Source organism: Eriocheir sinensis, chromosome 54 (genome assembly GCF_024679095.1).
Source record: "Eriocheir sinensis breed Jianghai 21 chromosome 54, ASM2467909v1, whole genome shotgun sequence".
NCBI classification, from domain to species: domain Eukaryota; kingdom Metazoa; phylum Arthropoda; class Malacostraca; order Decapoda; family Varunidae; genus Eriocheir; species Eriocheir sinensis.
In genome coordinates, this window is record NC_066562.1 from 1,666,536 (window position 1) to 1,693,083 (window position 26,548).

Genomic DNA, 26,548 nt, shown 5'->3' on the forward strand with positions numbered 1-26,548 from the left:
AAAACAGCGAATATTAGCACCTGCGAATGTGACAGCGAATATTCGGTCCATCTCTAGTGTAGTGCATAACGATGGCGGGTGTTACCAGGAAGTCCATCGCCGGCTTGGCCTGGCCCACTGTGTTATGGACTCGCTCAACAAGAGTATGTGGCGTTGTCAACATCTATGAGATCGGAGAAAGATTCGAAAATGTAAGTCGCTTGTGCTCCCTGCCTTACTGTAAGGCTATGAGGCATGGACAATGAAATAGTGATACGGTGAGGCGTGTCGATGCCTATGGTGCCGGGTACCTTCCCAGGATCATCGGGTATCGCTGGAATGACTTCGAACCAGCGATTACTTGATGAAACAGAATCGAGGCTTGTTACCAGCTTTGTCCATGAACACCAACTCCGGCTATATTGGGACGTGGCACGTCTCCCGGAAGTTGATCCTGATCATAGGGTTGTTTGTGTACAAGACAGCCCTGAGTGAATGGCGCCAAGGGGACGCCCACGCAACTAATGGCTGGGGGAAATCGATCGATGTTGCCAGAACGGTTTGGGATGGATAGGGCAGCTGAATGGGAGCTTGCTCGGGGGTACCGTCGGTAGTGGATGCGGCGAGTGAGTGAAGCGACGCGCCCCGGGCGTATGCTCCCCGTTGGTAGTTAGTTAAAACACTAAAGTAGCACTGACGTATTGCTTTTACTTTGCCTCCCATGTTATGGTACAAAAAATCAAACAATGAATATATAATTACATACTTATTATCTGTAAGATGTAGCATGAACTCTTGACCTCTTCCCCAGAGCCGAGTCCCCCGCAGTCCATCGGGATGACGAGGGGCGCCAGAAATCTTGACCTGACTCTGGTCTCGCCCCTCGATCCTGGCGGAACGCTTAGGAACTGCTCCATTACCCTCACCCACTCCAGGGAACCATGCGTCATCACCTTTACCGAGGGAGCAACCCCTGCGACCTGCAAGGTGAGGGTGATGATACAGGAAACGGTACGAGTTTTCCATATTAATGCGTCATAATAATATATGTCAGTGTTTTCCTCCTTGTACTCCACTCTGATAAACGGAACATTTTCAGTTCCATGGGCTGCAAGAAGGGAAGATCGAGGAGGCGGTGGCTCGGTGCTGCAACACCAGGTTCTGCGGAGGAGACCTGAGACAGCGTGTGGCTACTCGGCCCTTGCCGCCTTTACTCGATGGCAATCTACATGTTGTCAGGAAAACCAACACGACCATCACTCTTCGTTTCCCATCAGTTACCCGCGAAGGAGACGGAAATGTGTTAGTCCTGCTTGCTTCACTAACACTTTATTACAGCCACGCCTTAATGCTATAGACTGATTAAGAACTCAGTGTGGTATGCTTAGACCAGGGGAGAACCAGAGACGAAGATTTTTTTTCCTTTCTTATTGACATTTTCCTCTTGAAGAAATCTGCGTCGTAAGCAGAGCATTCAAAGAAGAAAGACTGTTCCAGTTTCTCAGGCATTACTAAATACATCGAGCCTAATATTTGAGTTTAATATGGTAGGTAAGGTAAAGGTGGGTGCATACGCTACACCTGCGCGTGGCTGCGGTGCTCATCTCCGGTCTGTTGGCCCTTTGAGCCTGTGGTGGGTAACAACCAATCACCCGGGACGCGGGCAATGTGAGATCCGGGTTTCCCAGGACTGCTAATAACATTGTTAATGGCGGCGATTTTTATGATCGCTGTGGCCTAAGTCTTTAGAAGTCTTATAGTCCAAATGGTATTTTTGCATATTAAAAAGGAGCTTCCGTGCTGATACACTGCCTTGTCAAACTCTCGCTTCCGCCTGTTGACGCCAACTTTCGCTCTTGCTAAACAGTCGCTTACACACATCTTGTGCCTAAGAAATATGACCTCTCTGCCCATGCTAACTAGTGTCCTATTGCTTTACCTTCCTGTCTTTATAGAAGTATTATGAAATCCCTAACAGAAACTTTTTTAGACATCCATTAACTTTCAGTCCCGGGCGTATATTTCTTGATAACAAGGATCTGCCACTTTCTCTTTCCTTATCCATTCTTGGTATGTATTTTACTTAACAATACGAACTTCATCTCATTTTCATAGGTTCTGCCTTTAGCGCCGGTTGGCTCTCGTGAGGAGCCATTGAACCCTATACTATAGAACGGACACTTGCCCCAGCTTCGTCATTAAGCCGCGAATTTTGGAAAATCAACCGCTTTGGTGCGAATCGCCATAACTCCCTTATTTCTGGGGCTACAGAAACGCTTTTGGTATCAAGCGACGGCAAAATGAAAGGGCTATATTTGGAAATTAGTGACCGGGCTCGAAAACCGACTCGAAATGGTACAAAATCGAATAAATTTGCAAAAAACGACTCGGAGAAAACCTATTTTTGAGTTCCCAACCTTGAAACCCGCTCATTTTGTGAGAATTTAAAAAAAAAACTATTTAACAAATGATTTAGCCCTACCAATGTGCTTTCCAATACGGTGCATAACATTTCCCTACTCCCAGTAGTTTCGTCGCTAGAGCTCGAAACGTAAACCCTGTCGAGAGCGATTTTGACGAAATCCAGACACTTTGCCGTTTTCGTCTAGTGTGGCCTTGCTATTGACTCACGCTGGTAAACTCTGGAACAATCTTCCTTCATCTGTATTTCCTCCTGCCTACGACTTGAACTCTTTCAAGAGGAGGGTATCAGGACACCTCTCCTCCCGAAACTGACCTATCTTTCGGCCGCCTCTTTGGATTCTTTTTAGGAGCAGCGAGTAGCGGGCTTTTTTTGTTGATGTTTACTTTTTTTGTGCCCTTGGACTGTCTCCTTTGCTGTAAAAAAAAAAAAAAAAAAAAAAAAAGAAGACTATTAAAAAATATAGCCCTTTCATCTTGCCGTCGATTGGTCGATTGATACCAGAAAACTTTCTGTAGCCCCAGAAATAAGGGAGTTATGGCGATTCGCACCAAAGCGGTTGATTTTCCAAAATTCGCGGCTTAATGACAAGGGCGCCGCAAAACCAAAAGAGTAAGCCGTCCATTACTTGAGATGCCACTGCCCCAACTCATTAGTGCCGCAGGCATGCTGTTATCAGGTTCAGAAGTGCAGTCAGCATGAAAATATCAATAGAAAATAGAGAGATATGCAACACTGCGGGAGGATTTAAGAGGTAGAATACTGCTGCAAGAGGAGGGGAGTTGACTTCCCTCTGTCTAGCAGAGCTGTGTGTGTGGACCCCAGCCACACACGAGACTCATACTCCATAGGAGGGCGGACAAGGTCCCTGTATATCAGAGGTTCCAAAAGTTTTTACATGAAGCTCCCTTTTGACTTTTAAGAAATCCTCACGCCCCCACCCCCCATCCTTTGTTTTATTAAAGTCTCTCTCTCTCTCTCTCTCTCTCTCTCTCTCTCTCTCTCTCTCTCTCTCTCTCTCTCTCTCTCTCTCTCTCTCTCTCTCTCTCTCTCTCTCTCTCTCTCTCTCTCTCTCTCTCTCTCTCTCTCTCTCTCTCTCTCTCTCTCTCTCTCTCTCTCTCTCTCTCTCTCTCTCTCTCTCTCTCTCTCTCTCTCTCTCTCTCTCTCTATTGAAACTCATATCAGGATGATTCAAACACAGTGTTACTCCTTCATGTGTGTGTGTTTGTGTATTCATTTCTTGCAAAACTGCATTTTTTGACAGACAGAACCACGCCCCCTTGTATCCAGCTCACGCCCCCAAGGAGGGCGTACCCCTCACTTTGGGATCCATTGCTGTATATGGACAGGATCTGAGAGGGAGGAATAATAAAAACTGGCGGAGACGATACAAACTGCCTAACCTTGAGGAATCTGATTTAGTGAGAGGAGATAATGAAGTTTCTAGTTAATATTTAGAGTTAAGGACAAGGTTACAGCGGTATGTTCTCGAAGAATAGGGGATAGGTGTTTGGATTATTGTGTCAAGCTGGCAGGTGGAGAAACTCAGTTTTTGAGGCATTGAAGGATACCGAGTTTCTCCTGCTCAATTCGGAAATGATGCCAAGAACTGAGGTTAAGCGTTCTGCAGCGTCAAGCCTAGAATCATGCAAATCCTGTTGGTAGGATCTTCTACCAAAAGATGTTGAATAATGCAGGGTAGACTCAGCGGCGCACTAGTGAATGGAACAATTTATTTTGGAAAAAATATCATTAATGAAAAGAGAATGAACATTAATTAATTAATTAATTAATTAATTAATTAATGAACAGAGCCCCGTGGGACACCACTGTTAATAGGTTTAATGGAAGAACAGTGACCGTCTACCACCGCAGAGATAGATAGGCCAGAAAGGAAACTGGAGATGAAAGTACAGAGTAAGGGATATAATCCGTAGAAGGGTACTCCATAAGGCAGGGATTTGTGCCACCCTCTGTTAAAAACTTTGGAGGTGTCTGAGGCAACAGGGAAGTTTCACCGAAATGGCTAGGAGAGGATGACCAGGAGTCAGTCAGGAAGGCAAGGTCACCAGTGCAATGCCCCTAACGGAACTCAAGCTGGCGATCAGATCAAAGTTGACAGAGCTTAAGAATATTTCGGTTAAAGATTGATTCAAAAGATTTAGAAAAAAAACCTCAGGAAAGTAAAGCTTTAGAACGGTAGTTTGAGGGATTGGAACGGTCACCCTTAATAATAATAAAAATGATGAAAATAATAATAATAATAATAATAATAATAATAATAATAATAATAATAATAATAATAATAATAATAATAATAATAATAATAACTATAATAATAATGATAGGAATAATAACATGTTTTTTTTAAGTTAGGGCAGCCGCTAGGCTGAAAATATACAAATGGTAAATACATAAATCTAATACTACGCTAAAGGGAGAGAGAGTGGGGATGGTTGGGGAGGGTTTGGGAAAGCTAAAAATAGAGACAAAAAGGGAGAGGGAGGGCAGCGTGGAGGGGGCACAGAGAGGATGGCGGCGAGGTGCCAATCTGCACCGCGGCCCTTTGGGTTAACAGGGCTATCACTAATGGGCATTGTTTATCATCCGCACTATCGCCGGCACCGCGCTTCGTTTGAAACGGTCGGTTCGCGGCGCCCTAAAGGGGATGAGTTTATGGTGGTGCCTGGTGAAACGGGGGGTGGGGGGAGGGGAGGCGCGTCGGGTGGCAGGTGGCTGTGGCGAGGGTGGTGGAACAAGGAACAAGGTGATTCTGAATTTTCTGAGGGCGTCCTGGTGCCTGTCAGAGAGCCTCGGGAGACTCAGGGTGGTCAGGGCATTGTCGTAGGTGTTGTAAGCAGGGCCTAGAATGACCCTGAATGCCCTCTTCTGTACCCTCTCAAGCTGCTGTTGTTGGGTGAGGGTAAGGGAGGATGACCACGCAGGGGAGGCATACATGAGTTTTGGCAGTATTAATGATGTGTATATACTGCACAGGTCAGCAGTCGGTGCCCCCAGCGCACTGAGTCTTCGCAGCATCTACAGCTTGTAGGAGGCTGCTCTAACGGTATTGGAGACGTGCAGCTTCCAGTTGAGCACCAACTCTGGTGCCTTGCGGGACGCCACACGTCAGCTTTTGAGGGGAGGAAGCAGAGCCCAGGGAGTGAATTATTTGCTGGCGTGCGCTGAGGAAATCAGTCAGCCATGAAACAAAATTAGGGCGAAGCACCAGCTCAAAGGCCTTAGTAGTGACAACAGTGCCGTCTACAATTGTAGGCGTACTTCAAGCAGCAAGAAAAGTTAGATTTTGAAAGGAAGAGAGGAAATAATTTGCCTAGGGAGGAATCAGCAAGGAACCACAGATTATAAGGACAATAGGAGGCACTCCATCAGGCCCGTAAGCCTTCTGAGGACTGAGGCCAGAGATAAGATCGCTCTCGAGAATTTAAATTAGTCAGAGGGGGGATGAGTGGGAGGAATATGCCCTGAATCGCCCAGAGTGGAATTTTTAGAGAAAGTTCAAACGAAGAGTTCAGCCTCAGAAACATATGTGACAGCAGTAATGTCGTAGCGAGTACGGAGAGGTGGGAAAGGTGAAGAAGTAAAATGTTGGAGATATTTTTGGCTAGGTGTCAGAAGTCTCGGGAAGAATCAGGGAAACAAAGAGTTTGGCATTTTCTATTGATGAAAGTTATGAGGAAGTTGGACAATAGATTTGGCACTATTCCGGGTGGAAATGTAAAGATCATGATTAGCAGGAATGCGAAGACTCTGCTACCTTTTATGAGCTGCCTCTCTCTCTCTTTGACAAGCGTGAACCAAGGCTCTCAAGCATGAGGGATAGAGAAAGAACGTGAGACCAACGGAGAGAACAGTTTAACACAATAAGCCGAAGGGGCAGAGGTTAGGAAGAGGTCTAGTAGGTTGGGCGTGTCTCCAAGGTGGTCGGGGATACGCGTAGGGTGCTGAACCAACTGCACTAGATCAGTGAGGAGAGCAAAGGTGTAGGCTTGTTCACCAGGCTGGTTGGTGAAAGGATCAAAGCCAAAGCATGTGGTGAACATTGAAATCTAAGATGGAGATTTCAGCGAAGGGAAAAAATGTATAGTTGATAGAAGACAGACAGCACAATTTTACTTAGTATTATAATGACATTGAAGTCTTTGCCAGATGGTGGAAAATTCTGAAGATTCAAGGTCGTGAACACGAGAGCAAGTGATGTCGTTGCGTACATAGACGCAACATCCAGCTTTGGAGTGAAATTTAGGACAGAGATAGTAGGAGGGAACAGAGTAGAGATTACTGTCAGTAGCCTCGGAGACCTGTGTTTCGGTGAGGAAGAGAAGGTGAGATTCAGAGGAGGAGAGATGGTGTTCCACATAATGGAGGTTAGAGGAAGGAGCGCGAATGTTGCAAGATGAAGAGGTGCAGATAAAGCTGGAAGAGTTAGCCAGACACCAATTATTATGGTCGGGAGCATTTCTGCCCCCTCCCCTCCCCAGTTGGGGACTCCGAGGCTTAATTTAGTTTAGCTATCATGAAACTTGAAAAAAACGAGGTAGCGGTGTGTGTGTGTGTGTGTGTGTGTGTGTGTAAGGGGTAAGCATTGTGGTGTGGAGAGTATGAGGACTTGCCTTTAGAGAGCGTGCAGCTACAGTATCAGAGCAAAATTCAGCAGTTGTCATATATTTCTAGTTGCTTTCTCTTCCAGTGAAATAATGAATGAGTTGCCCTGTCACAGTGAAAATCTACAATAATTATCCATGTATTATGACTTTCATCTTCAAGTTACATACCAGACCCCAAACATCTTTTTTTCCTCAGCTCGGTGATCGTCTTTGTTGAAGCCGAAACCCCAAACAAAGCACTAGACTTAAGTGCTGAAGTGAGGAGGCTATTTGAGACACAACACCACAAGACGAGGGCGACGAGGAGCGCCTCGGGCAGTGGAGGACGGTGCGGAGAGCAGGTTTGGGTCGCAGCTCAACTGGATCAGGTACGGTGCCATGTACTATATGCAGCGGAAGATCTACTGTAAGCATCTTAAACGCTATTGTTCTGTTTACCCCTATCTATTTATCTATCTGACATATTACTACAAGAGGTTGGCAGGGCGAGCAGGAGCAAAAATGTCTGCATAATGAGAAGACTTGGTGGGAGATCTAGAACCCGAGGATTTTCTGAAAGTACTACAAGGTAATTTTCTCAACCAGACAGTAACTGCGCCCACCAGAGGTAACAGCAAGCTTCTCCAGAGCTCGGAAGGCAGGCCTAAAGTCCTTTGCATCAAGTCAACTGTCGACATCCTCGGCGGCACCTCTGACGAGCGTCCTGTTATCCCTACTCAGAACGGTTCAAGTCCTTCGTGGCAGAGTCCAGTATCGCTCGACTCGATCCAGTCTGTCAGTACGACTCTCTTCTCTATTCTCCAGTGTCTCTCTCGAGGCAACTTCACTCCTTTACTTTGGACGCTCTATAATGCACTCCTCGGCAGCTTGGAGAGTTTCATGTTTGAAGGTATCCCACATCTCCCCTTGGTTCTTCGGAGTACATACCACCTGAAACCGACCTGAGATTGCCACTACACACTCCTGAGCACACGGCCGGACTCTCAGCATTTCTACCCCGGAGGGTTGCGTCTTGAGATTCTTTTGGAGCTGATACGTATCCTCCGCTTGCAACAACGAGTCTGTCCATGGTCGGTCGCAAAGAACTCAGCACTCCGGAAAACCCCATAGTTCTTCTGAAGGATCATCCTACGAGTACTAACGGGGTTGTGATGGATTTTGTTTGCCACACCAAGTCGAGTATTTGCGAAGTTCAGAAGTGAGCTATTTATGTTATTGTTGCCGGAGGAGTTGGGTGAACGGAGGAGTTGGGTGAACGGAGGCGTTGGGTGAACGGAGGAGTTGGGTGAACGGAGGAGTTGGGTGAACGGAGGCGTTGGGTGAACGGAGGAGTTGGGTGAACGGAGGAGTTGGGTGAACGGAGGAGTTGGGTGAACGGAGGCGTTGGGTGAACGGAGGCGTTGGGTGAACGGAGGCGTTGGGTGGACGGAGGCGTTGGGTGAACGGAGGCGTTGGGTGAACGGAGGAGTTGGGTGAACGGAGGAGTTGGGTGGACGGAGGAGTTGGGTGGACGGAGGAGTTGGGTGGACGGAGGAGTTGGGTGGACGGAGGAGTTGGGTGAACGGAGGAGTTGGGTGAACGGAGGAGTTGGGTGAACGGAGGAGTTGGGTGAACGGAGGAGTTGGGTGGACGGAGGCGTTGGGTGGACGGAGGAGTTGGGTGGACGGAGGAGTTGGGTGGACGGAGGAGTTGGGTGAACGGAGGAGTTGGGTGGACGGAGGAGTTGGGTGGACGGAGGAGTTGGGTGAACGGAGGAGTTGGGTGAACGGAGGAGTTGGGTGGACGGAGGAGTTGGGTGGACGGAGGAGTTGGGTGAACGGAGGAGTTGGGTGAACGGAGGAGTTGGGTGGACGGAGGAGTTGGGTGAACGGAGGAGTTGGGTGGACGGAGGAGTTGGGTGAACGGAGGAGTTGGGTGGACGGAGGAGTTGGGTGGACGGAGGAGTTGGGTGAACGGAGGAGTTGGGTGGACGGAGGAGTTGGGTGGACGGAGGAGTTGGGTGAACGGAGGAGTTGGGTGAACGGAGGAGTTGGGTGGACGGAGGAGTTGGGTGAACGGAGGAGTTGGGTGGACGGAGGAGTTGGGTGAACGGAGGAGTTGGGTGGACGGAGGAGTTGGGTGAACGGAGGAGTTGGGTGAACGGAGGAGTTGGGTGAACGGAGGAGTTGGGTGGACGGAGGAGTTGGGTGAACGGAGGAGTTGGGTGAACGGAGGAGTTGGGTGAACGGAGGAGTTGGGTGGACGGAGGAGTTGGGTGAACGGAGGAGTTGGGTGGACGGAGGAGTTGGGTGAACGGAGGAGTTGGGTGAACGGAGGAGTTGGGTGGACGGAGGAGTTGGGTGAACGGAGGAGTTGGGTGAACGGAGGAGTTGGGTGGACGGAGGAGTTGGGTGAACGGAGGAGTTGGGTGAACGGAGGAGTTGGGTGGACGGAGGAGTTGGGTGAACGGAGGAGTTGGGTGAACGGAGGAGTTGGGTGGACGGAGGAGTTGGGTGGACGGAGGAGTTGGGTGGACGGAGGAGTTGGGTGAACGGAGGAGTTGGGTGAACGGAGGAGTTGGGTGGACGGAGGAGTTGGGTGAACGGAGGAGTTGGGTGGACGGAGGAGTTGGGTGAACGGAGGAGTTGGGTGAACGGAGGAGTTGGGTGGACGGAGGAGTTGGGTGGACGGAGGAGTTGGGTGAACGGAGGAGTTGGGTGGACGGAGGAGTTGGGTGAACGGAGGAGTTGGGTGAACGGAGGAGTTGGGTGAACGGAGGAGTTGGGTGGACGCACAACTCGTAGCCAACGCTCTCTGTGCCAGTGACTGCATTGAAATCGCCTAAAACAACTAGTGCGTCACAGGGGGGGGGGGGGGGGCACTGGTAGACTACGTAGTTGAGCTGTGCATAAATCTTTTTCTCCTCAAGTTCACATAATAGGCAGGGGCGTCTACGGCAATAAGATAAGAAACCTGCTTCAACCAGACCAGAATCATACGCTCGTCAACCATAGCAACCTCAACAACAGGGGACTACAGTTCCCAAGAAACGGCTATAGCTCCTCCTCTAAGACGTGCACCATTGCTCTGGCCTGACCAGTAGTAGGTGTCACCCCCACTACTGGTCTCTCCATTTCCAGGTCTCGTCGCCTCAGACAGCACCGGTATGTCCACTCTCAGCCTCCTGAGTTCATCTGACAGATGGGGTACTCACTGATCCTTCGAGAGGTTCAGAATTTTCCAGGCACCCACAAGAAGAGCTCACCTAACCCCGGGTCTGGCTCGACGAGCTTGTGTCTTGTCTGCGTCACCCTGCGGTCACCCGTAGAAGTGGCGGGTGTGATTCGTGTTCCGGTGGATTCCCTCTTCCCAAGCAAACAAGTCAAGTACTGGATGCCATAAAAGTATTCTTAAATTTTACTCTCTAACACTAACTAAGGCTGAGGGGATGCTAACACGCGCTCAGGGTCTGGCACGTTCAGCGGACAGAACAGTTAGAACATAAGAACATAAGAACATAAGAACGCAGGAGTCTACAAGAGGCCGGTAGGCCTGTACGAGGCAGCTCCTTTGACCCTAAGCTCCCGTGTATCTAACCCCACCTAATATCGCTGTCCATGAATTTATCTAGTCTATTTTTGAATGTGACAATTGTATTGGCACTCACCACATGACTGCTAAGCCTATTCCACTCATCCACCACCCTGTTAGTAAACCAATTTTTGCCTATGTCCCTGTTGAATCTGAATTTATCCAGTTTAAACCCATTACTTCGTGTCCTACCCGGTTCTCTTACCAACAAAACCTTATGAATGTCTCCCTTATTAAAGCCCTTCATCCATTGATAAACCTCGATCATGTCTCCACGCACCCTTCGCCTTTCTAGAGAATGCAAGTTTAACTGTTTGAGTCTTCCCTCGTATGGCAAGTTTCTCAACCCCTGAATCATCTTAGTCATTCTCCTCTGCACCGATTCTAACATTTTGATATCCATTCTATAGTAAGGTGACCAGAACTGAACCGCATAGTCAAGATGAGGTCTACGTAACTAATGCTAAATATAGTTTGAGGAAGACTTCGGGGCTTCTGTTGCTTCCGCTCCTTGAAATAAATCCCAGTACCCTATTAGCTCGATTTCTAGCTTGAATGCATTGTGCCCTTGGACGGAGATCAGAGCTCACTAAGACCCCTAAATCCCTCTCGCACCCAGACCTACTTATGAGAGTGTCATTTAAGCAATAGTTATGTGAGGGGTTGTTCCTACCTACACTCAGAATACTGCACTTCCCTACATTGAACTCCATCTGCCATTTATCCGCCCAGTCATATAATCTGCTGAGTTCACCTTGGAGAATACTAGCGTCCTGATCCGACTCAATTACTCTACCGATCTTGGTATTATCTGCAAATTTACTAACATCACTACTAATTCCTGTATCTAAGTCATTGATATAAATAATAAACAAAAGTGGACCTAATACCGAACCTTGTGGGACCCCACTCGTAACACATCCCCAGTCAGATCTTTTACCATTGATTTGCACTCTTTGCTTCCTATTGCTAAGCCACGCCTTGACCCAGTTCAAAACTTTACCCTCTACTCCGTGAGCCTGTAATTTAAGCAACAGTCGTTGGTGAGGAACTTTGTCAAACGCTTTACTAAAATCAAGATAGATTACATCATAATTTTCATCTCTGTCAACCGCCTCAAATACTTTATTGTAGAAGGACAAGAGATTGGTGAGGCATGACCTACCTTTTGTGAACCCATGCTGCAACTTCGTGAATTAAGCTGTGTTTCTCTAAATGCTCCCGAATGTTCCTGGCTATTATGGACTCCAGCATCTTCCCTATAACCGATGTTAAGCTAATTGGGCGATAGTTTGAAGCAACTGACCTGTCCCCTTTTTTAAAAATCGGCGTCACATTAGCTACTTTCCATAGGCTCGGCACATAGCCAGTATTTACCGACATCTTAAAGATGTCGGTTAGTGGGTCACTGAGTACATCACCTAACTCCTTTAATACCCTCGGAAATGTCCCGTCAGGACCTGGCGACTTGTTCTTCTTAAGCTTATCTATCTCATCCTGAACTACTTGCCTGGTAATGATTATATCCCTCAATTTATCGCTATCCCCGCCCTCGTACACCTGAACTCTTTCCGGTATAGTCGTTCGATCCTCCTGTGTGAATACTGAAAGGAAGTAGTCGTTCAACAATGTGCTCATATTTTCGTAATTTTCTACTAGCTCCCCTGTGTTTGTTTTCAGCGGTCCAATTTTCTCCCGTGTTTTTGTTCTATACATCTGAAAGAAGCCCTTAGGATTACTTTTCGCCTCATTTGCTACTTTGATCTCATAGTTCTTTTTTGCTATCCTGGTGTTTTTCTTAACTAATCTAGATAGTTCGACGTACCGGCCCCTGAGATGTGTTTCTCCATTCTTTATTTTCTGATAAATTCCCTTCTTTAACCCAATCTCGTGTTTTAGTCCACGAGTCATCCACTTAGGATCATTGTTTTCTTTTCTAAGTGTTCGCTGTGGTATATGCTGTTCTTGCCCCTCTACTATTACTCTAACTAAATTATTGTAAGACATTTCTACCTGGTTCTCCTGGCTCTCCAATCCGCAGTTCTGGCCCTCATGAATCCCTAAATTATCCCAGTTTACCCCTTCAAGATGTCTTCGAAGCCCCTTGTAGTTTGCTCTTCTAAAATCTGGCACTAACACTGGGTTTGGTTCGCGGGTTACCGCCCAGTCTAAGCTACAACGAACCGTTCTGTGATCACTATTTCCTAACTCTCCGCCCACCTCCAACTCACGTAGCAAGTTCCCATTATTGGTTAGGACTAAGTCTAATATGTTATCTCCTCTGGTAGGCTCAGTAACTACCTGCTTAAGGAAATTATCTTGTATAACTTCAAGAAAGTCCTCGGCTTCCAGGTCACCCACTAGATCTTCCCAGTCTATATTCCTATAATTAAAGTCCCCCATTACGCAGACATTTCTACTCATACTCGCCCTGCCAATCTCCTGTAGTAATATACTCGTGTCCTGCCTGTTAAGGTTGGGTGGCCTGTACAGTATATAACTCCTAGAGTTAGTTTTTCTTTCCCTTTGTAAACGTCCACCCAAACTGATTCTGAATCCATGTTAGTTTTGACTGAGTTGTTAACTAAACATTTAAGTGAGTCTTTAACATATAGCGCAACTCCACCTCCCTTTCTGCCCCTTCTGTCTTTGTGAAACATCTGATAACCCGTTATTTCAAATTCTGATCTAAAATTTGTATTAGCAGTGTCTATCCATGTTTCGGTGATCGCTATTATGTCAAAATTTTCTGAACAAGCTTCACCCCTTAGTAAGTCTATCTTGTTTCTGAGGCTCCTGCTGTTAGTATAGAAGATTCTTAGCCCGTCCTCTGTTACTCCCCTAGAATTACTTCTAAGCTGCCTGGTTATATTATGAGCTAGATGTCCCCTCCCATTACTCCTCCCATTGCTCCCATTACTCCTCCCCCCCTCGCCTATACTAAAAAATCCCTCAGGGTACCAAGTGCTCGCTCAAGGGAGTCTGAGAGAGCCTCAACACCCTTGAACGTCAAGTGTATCCCGTCACGGGCGTAGAGGGCGTCGTTGCCAAAGAAGAGGTCCCAATTGTCGACGAACAGCCACCCATTGCGCCCGCAGTGCTCAGCAAGTCTGCTGTTCACTGCTATCGCCCTGGACAGCCATCCATCGCCAACGCCCCTCCTTGGCAGGACGCCACACACTACTGGCGACCCACCAGCGTCACGTATCCTGCCTAACAATTCTCTAAAACGCCTGAGAAGGTCCTCGCTTGGCACACGAGAAACGTCGTTTCCGCCACAGCTGAGAAAGACAATGGGGTTCGATCCCTCGCTTGCCATACACGCCTCAATCCTGTCTGATATATGGCCCACCCCTGCCCCTGGGAAACACACCCTCGTCCTGTTATTTAGGAAGAGGGGAAGACGGACGCAGCTCGGGGGGTTGAGTGTGCTGTGTTACCCGTCCAGACACAGCTGCCTCTGCCGTACATTAAGGGTTTCTCATTGACTGAAAATCTCAAGTGGAAACTTCATGTCTCATCTCTTGCTACATCATCTTGCTGTAACGGGCTTGTCGGGGGGCGTTTAAAGGGTGTTGATTAAGACTTCAGCTTCCTTAAGGCGAATTATATTCGTAGCCTTTATGTACAAGAAGCGACGGAGCGAGAGCGACTGTCGTTGTGTGTCAGTCGGACTCTCGTGAAGGAGTCGCGAGTTACAGGTTGGAAAATAATTGTTACAATTGGTCACGTATGTCAAGGTGACCTCCACGCACCATCGGAGTGCTAAGTATACAAAACTGAGACGGTAAACACTGACGGACGACATTCCTATAAGGTGGCGTGATCTATCTGTCGTGGGTTTTTCCACTGACAATTGTATGCCTAATTCGTGGTGATATTAAATAATAATAATACATTGATATCCAACTATAACACTGCTCGGTCACCTACCAGTGATCGCGACCTCGCGATATACAAAAATCTAAATAGCAGTCTAGTTACCATGAACATACAAAGCGGGAGTTTGTCAAGCAGACTGCCTATGATACAATTACATTAAAACACTGGCTATGTAAGAACAGATGTGGAGTTATAATATAAATAGGGAGAGGGAAACCACAACGTGTGTGACATGAAACATAAGAAACCTCTCAAAAGATAAATATAAGGACACATGTATAAGAAACTATCAACTGGCATAGTTACAGACAAGGAAACGTTCATCTAGCTCCTAAAAAAAAAATACAGTAGTGAAACACAGTACAAGGTAAGTATAGGAGCAGCCAGGTTTCGGTCCCCTGACTTGTCCGAGAAAAGGAAAAACTACCTTGCCAGTGGCCTCCCTGCATCCAGTCGCCGTGTCTGCACAACCAAATAATCGTGCAGGACAGAGTTCCTCCTAATAAGGTAGCACATGACGACGAGACTGACGAACATCAGAAACATTGGCACAAAAAATCCAGGGTACAGGTAGGGGAGATGCAAATAATCAGGCAGCGTTTCTTCCAGGGTTTCCGCAAACTCTGTTTTGTTCGCGAAAGACAATGAATTAAGGGAATTAGTCACATACGAGATATACATACGAGATATACATACGAGTATACCATTGAAGCTCACGTTTTCTCTCGAGCGGTGAAAAGAAAACGGAGGCAGGGCACACTGATGAAGATTAACTTTGATCAGGTAACTCACACTATACTCAATAGACTCGCTAGCAAACAATAAGAAAGAATCAATATCGTATGCGAATGAACGTTACTCTCACAATTATGACTGAATAACAGTGTTAGGAACACAGAAATAAAAAATCGTGCCCCTGCACGGCCGCGGCCACAGCGGCGGTGAGAGGTGAGGGATGGGCTGACATCGGAGGACTCGCAATGGAGGTTGAAAAACTGCTGACCCAGCAAATAGAGCGGCCGCGGTTGCGCGGCTGGGAGCCGGTACACTGCCGCCAGACGTATGATGGCCGCGTCGTCCTTGTTATAGTAAGAGATGGGCGGCGGTGGCAGATAAGACGACTTGGGTGTGTAACCTCTTGAGAAGACGCCTTGCAAGAAACGGTAGTGGGAACAGCTTGCAGTCACCGGGAGATGGCCGCGGGTACCCTTGCTGACTGTTTGCCGGAAGAGGTTTGGGCCGATGCTCCCGGCAGCGGCGGTGGTGCCTCCAGCTGTGGAGCGAGGGGCATGTGGGGTGTCCCAAGGTCAGCGGGGCGTGCCTCCTCCTTGCTGGTGTGAATACTTCCGCCGTATCGTGGAGTGGCTTGCAGTGTTCGTAGCAGTGCTGGCTTGAAGCGGGGGAGCGGCTTGTAGATTGTGGCCCTCGCGTTCGGCTGCGTAGGCTTGACGCCTGTAGAGTTGCTTGAAGCTGGTGTGCTCGAGGCTTGTAGGCTGGACGCCTGTAGAGTTGCTTATAGCTGGTGTGCTCGAGGCTTGTAGGCTGGACGCCTGTAGAGTTGCTGCTGGTGTGCTCGAGGCTTGTAGGCTGGACGCCTGTAGAGTTGCTGCTGGTGTGCTCGAGGCTTGTAGGCTGGACGCCTGTAGAGTTGCTGCTGGTGTGCTCGAGGCTTGGAGGCTGTAGAGCCTGTAGGCTTGTAGGCTGGACGCCTGTAGAGTTGCTTGTAGCCGGCGCCTGGTGAGGTGCTTGTAGCTGGCGCCTAGTGAGTTGCACGTAGCTGGCGCCTTGTGAGTTGCACGTAGCTGGCGCCTAGTGAGATGCTTGTAGCTGGCGCCTTGTGAGTTGCACGTAGCTGGCGCCTTGTGAGATGCTTGTAGCTGGCGCCTTGTGAGTTGCACGTAGCGCTGGCGCCTTGTGAGATGCTTGTAGCTGGCGCCTTGTGAGTTGCTTGTAGCTGGCGCCTTGTGAGTTGCACGTAGCTGGCGCCTTGTGAGATGCTTGTAGCTGGCGCCTTGTGAGTTGCACGTAGCTGGCGCCTTGTGAGATGCTTGTAGCTGGCGCCTTGTGAGTTGCACGTAGCTGGCGCCTTGTGCGATGCTTGTAGCTGGCGCCTTGTGAGTTGCACGTAGCTGGCGCCTTGTGAGATGCCGCGGACGGCTGGTGCGTTGCCGCGGACGGCAGGTGCGTTGCCGCGGACGGCAGGTGCATTGCCGCGGACGGCAGGTGCGTTGACTCCTTCTTCCCTTGTACGCCTGTCCCCGGAGTTTGTTGGTGAGTTCTCGTGGCTTGGAGGAGAACGAGGTAGCGAAGGCACAGGCGCGGGGTGACCGCTGCCAACCAAATGTAACGGGCTTGTCGGGGGGCGTTTAAAGGGTGTTGATTAAGACTTCAGCTTCCTTAAGGCGAATTATATTCGTAGCCTTTATGTACAAGAAGCGACGGAGCGAGAGCGACTGTCGTTGTGTGTCAGTCGGACTCTCGTGAAGGAGTCGCGAGTTACAGGTTGGAAAATAATTGTTACAATTGGTCACGTATGTCAAGGTGACCTCCACGCACCATCGGAGTGCTAAGTATACAAAACTGAGACGGTAAACACTGACGGACGACATTCCTATAAGGTGGCGTGATCTATCTGTCGTGGGTTTTTCCATTGACAATTGTATGCCTAATTCGTGGTGATATTAAATAATAATAATACATTGATATCCTACTATAACATTGCACAGTGTTCTATATTTCTGTCAAGGTCTTATATCCCACCTAGTTTTTTCCCTCCCATATGACAACATCCCTATACATGGGCCTTCTCAGCCCTCGCATGTGTGAGGGCGTTCCAAGAACACAGCCATTATGAACTTACCGTTTCCCATTTTCCTGAGGACATTTTCTTCCCATTAAACTCCGCCGCATTATTGCCTCTCTTCTACCTTTTATTCATCTAACATCGTTTTGCGTGATGAAGATAGATGATCGGCAGTTTGCTTGCGGCCACTTCAACGTCAAGTTCATGTTAGCCACCAGACCTAAAACATTGTTAAACTTGATCACAAAGAAACTTTTGTTGAACTCGACCTCAAATCGCTGTGCTGTATGAATCCCGAACGTCGGTTTTCTGCCGAAACCAACAACTAAAAAAGAAATATTACTTTTCTTCAATATTCGTGCCAAAAAAATCTTCACCACCACAGCAGACTGTTTTCAACTCTTGCGGAGAACAGCTGAGGCCACTGTGTAGAGAAACTAGAAATGTTCTTGAAAATAACCAAAGTATAAAATATATGGTATGAATGGTCCAATCATAAGGTGAATACTCTATGAATAAATATTTTATTTTCGTGCCGCCATTAATAAAAGGCAAAAATAACAATGACCAGTTTAGGACTGTTTTTTACGCGCGAGCCTTTGCCAAAGGAAAGTCTGGCTCTGTGGCGTCGTGGTGCCAAGGTTACTTAATTAAACAAACAAAAATGTGGCTCCACGTAGATTACGGCGTAATTATCCAGCGGGGGCACAAAACAACTGTCTTTGCTGATGAGTAGCAGAGGAAAGGTGTCTCTGAGGCAGCGTGGATGCATGCTTGTGAGGTCATGATAAAGCTTTAGTAGTGAAGTGATTCAGTGTTGTATGCCGTTAATTTTTGGCAGTATTTCTCAATCAGCACTAAAATGTTTTTTTATTGCAGGACGAAACTGAATTTGTCGTAGGAGACGGAAACACGTACAGACACTTTGAAAACTGTCCCCTCAAGCGTGGCAACACGTACAGCGTTGGCGTGATGGGCGTGAACGAGCTCCTCGGTGAGTCGCTAGGATAGAGGCAATGTGTGCCTAGGAACACGGACCTCTTCCCTGGCACGACCGTCAGCACGGGGGGGGGGAGAGAGAGAGAGAGAGAGAGAGAGAGAGAGAGAGAGAGAGAGAGAGAGAGAGAGAGAGAGATGGAGGGAAATAATATACATGTTTACAATTTCAGATATATTAGTTGTAGGTATTGAGCTCAGAATTCAGTAGGGTAATGAGACTTTATTTCTCATACATTAAATGATGATGTTGATTATAATGATGTCAATAATGATGATGATGAGGTAAATGATAAAAGTAGATATATAAATATACCTATAAATACCAACATGAGTAATTCTGAGGTGGTTCCAGGAGCAATTGTGTACTCCGATCCCATTGTGAAGGAGGCGGTGGTGGTTGAGCCATATGACTCTTCTCCGTCCAGCCTCCTCCTCCTGCTCCTGCTGCTGCTGCTGCTGCTGGTTCTCATTCTTCTGGGTGTGCTGGCCTACTACAGGTGAGCATCGTGCTGTCTTCGTGGTGGGCGCCACACCAAGAGGTCAGCGGGCGCAGCTCCTGCATTTTTTATTAATTTTTTTTAGGTGCCCCCTATAGGGCCATTGGCTCCTGAGAGACACGCCAGTACTCGTCGACAGACCGATTTGGTCGGCTAGATTTCAATCGCCGATAGAGTCGGTCTGTCGGCTCCCTGCCTTTGGCAAAGGCCCGTGCTCCCGCGTGCAAGAGGGAGCAATCTTCCCCCCCCCATTGGCTTTCTTGGGGAGTCTCTTGGACGACCCCAGTCCGTAGGTGGCGCAGGTGAGTTTTATTTATAGTGGCTGGCGTGACTCTTGCTAGCTCATGCTGCCCCCCAGTGCTCCACCTGAAGTCACTGACGTAACGGTTGACTGAAGATCTGGGCAGCATGTTTGTAATTGTCCGCCACCCGGCAATGGCTGAAAATTGTCAGGTGCATCTGTGGGACTCGAACTTAGGTCCTTGGGTTCACGACGCCCGCACGCCGACAACTCGTCCACCGCCTCCCAAAGTGAGCTAATTTCAAAAGAGAGCGAAAGACAGTTTGGAGAGGACTCTTGATACTCCCATCTTGAAGGTGTTGGACTCGCGGGAAGGAAAAAACGAAACACAGACAGAGGGAGGCTGCTCCAGAATTTAGTAGCAAATGGGGTGAAATAATGAAAATAATCCAACTCTTGCATAAGGAATTTGGATAAAATAGAAATGGACTAGAATAGAAAGTCGTGTGCAGTGGGATAGCGGGAGGGGTAGATGAATGTGATTAGAAAGTTCAGAAGGGCAGTCAACATGAAAATATTAGTAGAAGATAGAAAAATAGGCAACATTGCGATGGAATATAAGGTGTAGGAGACTGCCAGTAAGAGCAGAGGAGCTGATGAGACGAAATATTATATATATATATATATATATATATATATATATATATATATATATATATATATATATATATATATATATATATATATATATATATATATATATATATATATACCAGCAACCGCCATCTGCAAACCAGTCAGAGGGAGGTGTCCGCTTGGGGGCTTTGTCGTGTACAATTGCCCAATAAGACTCGGTTCAGTGAGCCCGGTGCCCATCCGCATCAAATACTTTCTGCCCATCAGCCGTTCGGGTAGTACTCGCTTGAGAAACGAATTTTAAGCGGGGTTTCTTCAGAGCTCGAAAGGCAGGTTTGAGGTTGTTTGTATTTAGACAACCTTCGACATCCTTAGGGAAACCTTTGACACATCTTTTTGTCCCTCCTCAGAAGGGTTCTTGTCCTCCGTGAGAGAGCTCTATACCCTTCCTAGTCCCCAGCCAGCCTGGTAGGACGACTTTCATCTATTTTCTCCAGTGTCTTCCTCAAGGGAACTCCACTCCTAGACGTTGGACGCTCTTCAATGCACTCCTCGAGAGCTTTGAGAGTTCCCATAACTCCTCAGGGTCCTACTGCGTACCAGGCACCTCAAACTATTTCCAGGCTGCCACTGCATACTCCTGACGACACGCCTGGCTCCTCGGTTTCTGAGGAGGTACCCCGGAGAATTGCATCTTGAGATTTTCATGGACTTAAAGTGTGTCCTTAGTTTTACAGCAGCATGCCTGTGGTCGGTCGCAAAGAACTCAGCCCTCCGTAAAACCCAACAGTTCAAAATGATCCCCCAACGAGTACTAACAAATATGTGATTGATCTTTGCCACACCGCCAGTACTGTTGTAGCAAGTCCAGCGGCGAGGTTCATGCGTCCGGCGGAGTGAGGCTGAAGTAGAGAAAGTCCGTGGAACGCGTGGCTTCATTCCACAGATAATCACTTTTGGAATGCAGTGGAAGCATATTGAGGGGTCTCAACTTGGAAGCAGGAGTCACTTCACGGGAAATCAGAAAAAAATACATCCTCAGGTCATTATACCGAGTTTAGTCATAAAATCAGAAGCACCGCTTTTTTGGCGGGTCAAGACGCAGTTCATGGGAGATGGAAGAGAATGCGAAAAGTGCATTTTATGCTCATAAATCGGAGTAACTTCAAGAAAAAATGGCTGCAACTGGCTGGAGATCAGGGTTGGTGATTTTTTTATAAAAAAAAAGATTTTTTTATATTTTTTAATATATATATATATATATATATATATATATATATATATATATATATATATATATATATATATATATATATATATATATATATATATATATATATATATATATATATCCTGCTGAGTGATATGAAAGTCTCCATAGGTTAGTGTAAATTTAAGTTTAGGGTCTGTAAGTCTGAGCACAGTCAAGGATCCAGATACATACTTGTTTAATACTTGTTTGTAGTTGGTACAGGACCAGGTTTAAGACAGAGTTGCCTGAAGTTGTCATTTTCATGACAGCATATTATATTATTACCATACAGAAGAATACTTACTTTTATTCTGTTACTGTTTGGTTGCTAACCTTGGTTATTATTATGATACATTGCCTGCCAAGGTAGTAAAAACTAAAGGAGGATGATTTTTTACCTAGTAAAAAACATATGGCAAGTTTAGCGCAGGAGAACTCACTAAACTCAGTACAGTACATGTATTTTCCACCAGTTGGTCAGTCATAGAGTCCCTTTATAGAGAGAGTCCCGACATAGGCGGTCCTGTGTATAGAGGTTTTGCAGTGACGTCACGAAATAGCGTCGTCTGCACCTTGTGCGTCGTCTGCAAACCCGCTGGTGGTCACCTCCCCAGCAGACGGACCACGTGTGCCTCATCCCCAAGTCACTACCCGCGGGCAAATGGCAGGACCTTCAGCATCATTTGTGTTAAGTGATTACGCGAGATCGCTTGAGAATGCTGCGAAGCTAAGATACATCCAAAAAAATCAGTGCTTTTGGAGGTATAGCTGGCTGGCTGTCTGGTTGACTGGTTGTCTGGTGGGTTGATTGGCTGCCTCATTGGTAAACTAACTGTCTGTCTAACTGACCGACTGAATAGCCGACTGGTTGACTGGATGACTGACTGGGTGGTTGACTGACTGGCTGGTTGGTTGGCTGGTTGACTGGCTGATTGGTTGGTTGGCTGACTGTCTGGCTGGTCGGTTGACTGGCTGTCCCTCTGCTTGGCCGATCTCCTGTTGCTGACCGGTGATGCCCAGGTAGGCAGCACCAAGGATGAGAGACAAACTATATCTCTCACCCTTGGGCAACACAGGCAGGCAAACAGGTGAGGGCAAGTGACGATAGGTGACGGCAAGTCACCTTACACTACGCACTCTCGGTCACTTCCCTGCGTACACTTATATATTCCACCCAGCACTGAGCTCTGTCCCTCTGTGCACTTTGCCTCCACTGAATTTCCTTTCCTATTTTCTTCCCCTGTTTGAGCGCCGCTATGCGTGTTTACCTCCGCCAGCTTGTTTACCTCCGCCAGCTTGTTTACCTCCACCAGCTTGTTTACCTCCGCCAGCTTGTTTACCTCCACCAGCTTGTTTACCTCCGCCAGCTTGTTTACCTCCGCCAGCTTGTTTACCTCCGCCAGCTTGTTTACCTCCACCAGCTTGTTTACCTCCGCCAGCTTGTTTACCTCCGCCAGCTTGCTTACCTCCACCAGCTTGTTTACCTCCACCAGCTTGTTTACCTCCGCCAGCTTGCTTACCTCCACCAGCTTGTTTACCTCCGCCAGCTTGTTTACCTCCACCAGCTTGTTTACCTCCGCCAGCTTGCTTACCTCCACCAGCTTGTTTACCTCCACCAGCTTGTTTACCTCCACCAGCTTGTTTACCTCCACCAGCTTGTTTACCTCCGCCAGCTTGTTTACCTCCACCAGCTTGTTTACCTCCACCAGCTTGTTTACCTCCGCCAGCTTGTTTACCTCCGCGAGCTTGTTTACCTCCACCAGCTTGTTTACCTCCGCCAGCTTGTTTACCTCCGCCAGCTTGTTTACCTCCACCAGCTTGTTTACCTCCGCCAGCTTGCTTACCTCCACCAGCTTGTTTACCTCCACCAGCTTGTTTACCTCCACCAGCTTGTTTACCTCCACCAGCTTGTTTACCTCCGCCAGCTTGTTTACCTCCACCAGCTTGTTTACCTCCACCAGCTTGTTTACCTCCGCGAGCTTGTTTACCTCCACCAGCTTGTTTACCTCCGCCAGCTTGTTTACCTCCGCCAGCTTGTTTACCTCCGCCAGCTTGTTTACCTCCGCCAGCTTGTTTACCTCCGCCAGCTTGTTTACCTCCACCAGCTTGTTTACCTCCGCCAGCTTGTTTACCTCCGCCAGCTTGTTTACCTCCACCAGCTTGTTTACCTCCGCCAGCTTGTTTACCTCCGCCAGCTTGTTTACCTCCGCCAGCTTGTTTACCTCCGCCAGCTTGTTTACCTCCGCCAGCTTGTTTACCTCCACCAGCTTGTTTACCTCCGCCAGCTTGTTTACCTCCACCAGCTTGTTTACCTCCGCCAGCATGTTTACCTCCGCCAGCTTGTTTACCTCCACCAGCTTGTTTACCTCCGCCAGCTTGTTTACCTCCGCCAGCTTGTTTACCTCCACCAGCTTGTTTACCTCCGCCAGCTTGTTTACCTCCGCCAGCTTGTTTACCTCCACCAGCTTGTTTACCTCCGCCAGCTTGTTTACCTCCGCCAGCTTGTTTACCTCCACCAGCTTGTTTACCTCCGCCAGCTTGTTTACCTCCGCCAGCTTGTTTACCTCCGCCAGCTTGTTTACCTCCGCCAGCTTGTTTACCTCCGCCAGCTTGTTTACCTCCGCCAGCTTGTTTACCTCCGCCAGCTTGTTTACCTCCACCAGCTTGTTTACCTCCGCCAGCTTGTTTACCTCCGCCAGCTTGTTTACCTCCGCCAGCTTGTTTACCTCCACCAGCTTGTTTACCTCCGCCAACTTGTTTACCTCCACCAGCTTGTTTACCTCCGCCAGCTTGTTTACCTCCGCCAGCTCATGTAAATCCTGTTCCAGAGTAATCCCCCGCCACACAATAAGCTAGGGGACCCGGGGCAATACCTAAATGAGTGTTACCTCATGTAATAATTTGATCAGTCTTCCTGTAATATTTACCTCTGACAAAATGAGCACTGCAAAGTCGAGATGAAGCAGACGGCCGCCAGTTTTCCCTCCTCACAGCTGCTGTCCTATTCCTCCGCCCTTCTGGATTCGCTGGAAATCTATAAAATGACACAGCATCTCTCCCGTGTCGGTTAGAACATCCAACCACACAGCATATGTATCCCTTGACGAACACACAGAGCACTTGTGCAGCCGCCACCAAGGTTTGCTCTGATAAGTGACCACCACCACTGACCACCAAGATGGCCGTGCAGGCCCGCGCTACCCCCGCATCCCCACTAATGACGTCAGCTGCAAAACCTCTATAAGGCTGCTGGGCGCCATTTTTGGCCCTTCGAGCACCACGCCAACTTTGAACTGAGGTATTAAAAACATAATTTTACCTATTTTGGAAGCGGATTCGGCTGCTTTTCAATGTAGCAATGCCTTGCTGACTAGCCTTCGGTTATAGCAACATGCCACAGAGGGGATACAAAGTGTATTAATTAACTGCAAGGCCGCTCAGAAGACAGGGATGGGCTAACAGTCAGTCGTCTTGGGAGGAAACCATCGGTTATGACAGCAGGACACACACACTGCCATTGTGTGTGTCTTGCTGTCATAACCGCCCTCCCTTTGTACTGTCTATGGAAACCATTGTGAGAGAGGCACAGCTACAAGGAAGAAACTATCGGTCGCATCAGGTCCAGACATCGAGGCTGATGAGGGAAGCTGTGGCCCTTATGGCCAAAATTATTGGATGGGATCTCTCCCACAGGGCTCTAGCTGTTATAGCAGACTCACAATGGATATTTCACAGTCTCATCAAGGCCACAGTCTAATAGACTGGACGTGTTACAAGAGTTTAGATGAACAGAAGCTAGCTTTTGGTGAGCCATACTTGTCTCAGTAAAACTCTAGAATCGCACCCAACTCACTCTAAAAAGTTAACATACTATTTTTCTTTATATTGTATTTGCTAATCATCACTCTGGTAACCGTTTTCATTATTATTACTCGTTTCTGAGATTTTAAAATGCGGGGAAATATTACTGTTTCAGCGGTGATAGGCTAGGCTACTATTTGCTCATGTGAAGGCTCTTCAGCTTGAAACTCCTCTAGCTTGGGTTATAAGTCCATCTTTATTTAATAGCCTAATTTATAAGGTAGCCTAATTTATATGGGTACCAATGTCATTATAATATGTTGACATTTTCCTACAATATTCTCTAAACCTATTTTGACCCTCAAGCAAAATGAAACACGTTTACATGGCCTTAGTATTTTACTGTATTATTTTTCAATCAACAATAAATGTTTCAATTAAATTAAATTAAATTAAATGTTATTGAGCTCATTGATAACTTATCTTCACAATACCTTGGAATCGCACAAAACTTATTGCAGCAACTACATCCTAGTGTGTGTGTGTGTGTGTGTGTGTGTGTGTGTGTTGAAAGACAGCAGCCCGGCGAGTAATGGCGTCAGGGCCCCTCCACCCCCAGATAATTAGTTTACACTAATTTTCTCTCCATTTGCTAAAGTTTTCTGCAAGCAGGTAACGGAAAGGAAGCAAAGTGCCTTTGCATTGAAGGAGCTTGGGCAGTGTGTCAGCCACGCGGCCCATGACAAGTATATCAAGGCTCATGACGCCCAGGAGGCAGCGTCCCTCCCTGCAGGCAAGGGTCAGGCGATGAAGGGATATGTAGGTAATAGAAAGACTTCCCAAACTGCTGCCGATAATGTTTTACAGCGATAAGTATTGTTAAATCCATCCATCACAGCAGCAACGCTCAACGAGAAGCAACAGACTTGTTTGAAGTCTCTCAGTACCCTCTGTGCCCTGCCGCGGCCGCCTCTCAAGGTCGTCAGCAGCCCGCCGTGACACGCCTATATCACAGGCTACGTGGGTTACTGAGTGCCTATACTGAGACAGTGGTTGATCGTAAGGCTAATAATAATCCCCTGTCACCTTACGGCACGTTCCAACGGCTGGTGACCACATTGTGGTAAAGTATAAGGGCGTAATGGTGGGATGGCGATACCTGTTGATGTAGACACATACCGTCTCTTATTTATTTTCCCAGAGCTCGCTGGCTGCTGGCTCCCTGCTGGCTGTTAGGGGAAGGTGTGCAGGTCTGACACAAGTGTGCTCAGTTTCATTGGACGACCCGTATGGCTGTGAAACAGAAATACAAAAGAGAGCGTGTGCTAGCTAGCGTTTGAAAAGCGCGGCGAAAACAGGGCCAATAATGGCGTCCAAATCTTAGGTTGTCGGGACTCTCTCTATCAAGGGACTCTAGTCAGTCACAGTCAGTGCCTCTGCAGTTTGCTTTTGTGAGATTACCAGTTCAGTGGCATCTACAGTATATGCTTGTTCATGTCCTGTTGCGTTCTTTGCTTTACCAGAGACATACAAAGTTTAATTTAACTTATGGAATACTTTTAGTAAAAAAAAAAAAAAAAAAAAAAAAAAAAAAAAATCAAGATTTTTTTTTAGCAAAAAAATCAATGATTTAATGATTTAATAATTTTATTATATCAATCTGATTTAATAATTGCCAACCCTGCTGGAGATGTATACAGCTAGCACCGTAACACAGGGATCGTTGCTTATAGTGGGCCGGTGATTGGAACACCTCTCACTACTGACCTCCCCCAGGCCAGGCTTCCTCGTCACAGTCTTATGGTGGGCCGGTGATTGGAACACCTCTCACTACTGAC

General features: G+C 47.5%; 1 protein-coding gene across 1 annotated transcript in view; it reads left to right on the top strand.

The window, feature by feature from the left end:
* LOC126983517 (receptor-type tyrosine-protein phosphatase F-like) overlaps positions 1-26,548 on the top strand; it is a gene marked incomplete at its 5' end in the record, with an annotated part of 153,876 nt that overhangs the window by 43,893 nt on the left and 83,435 nt on the right. Inside the window, 5 exon segments of the mRNA XM_050836274.1 lie at positions 791-966; positions 1,079-1,281; positions 7,226-7,397; positions 18,164-18,278; positions 18,636-18,780. Coding sequence (XP_050692231.1) covers positions 791-966; positions 1,079-1,281; positions 7,226-7,397; positions 18,164-18,278; positions 18,636-18,780 — 811 coding nt within the window.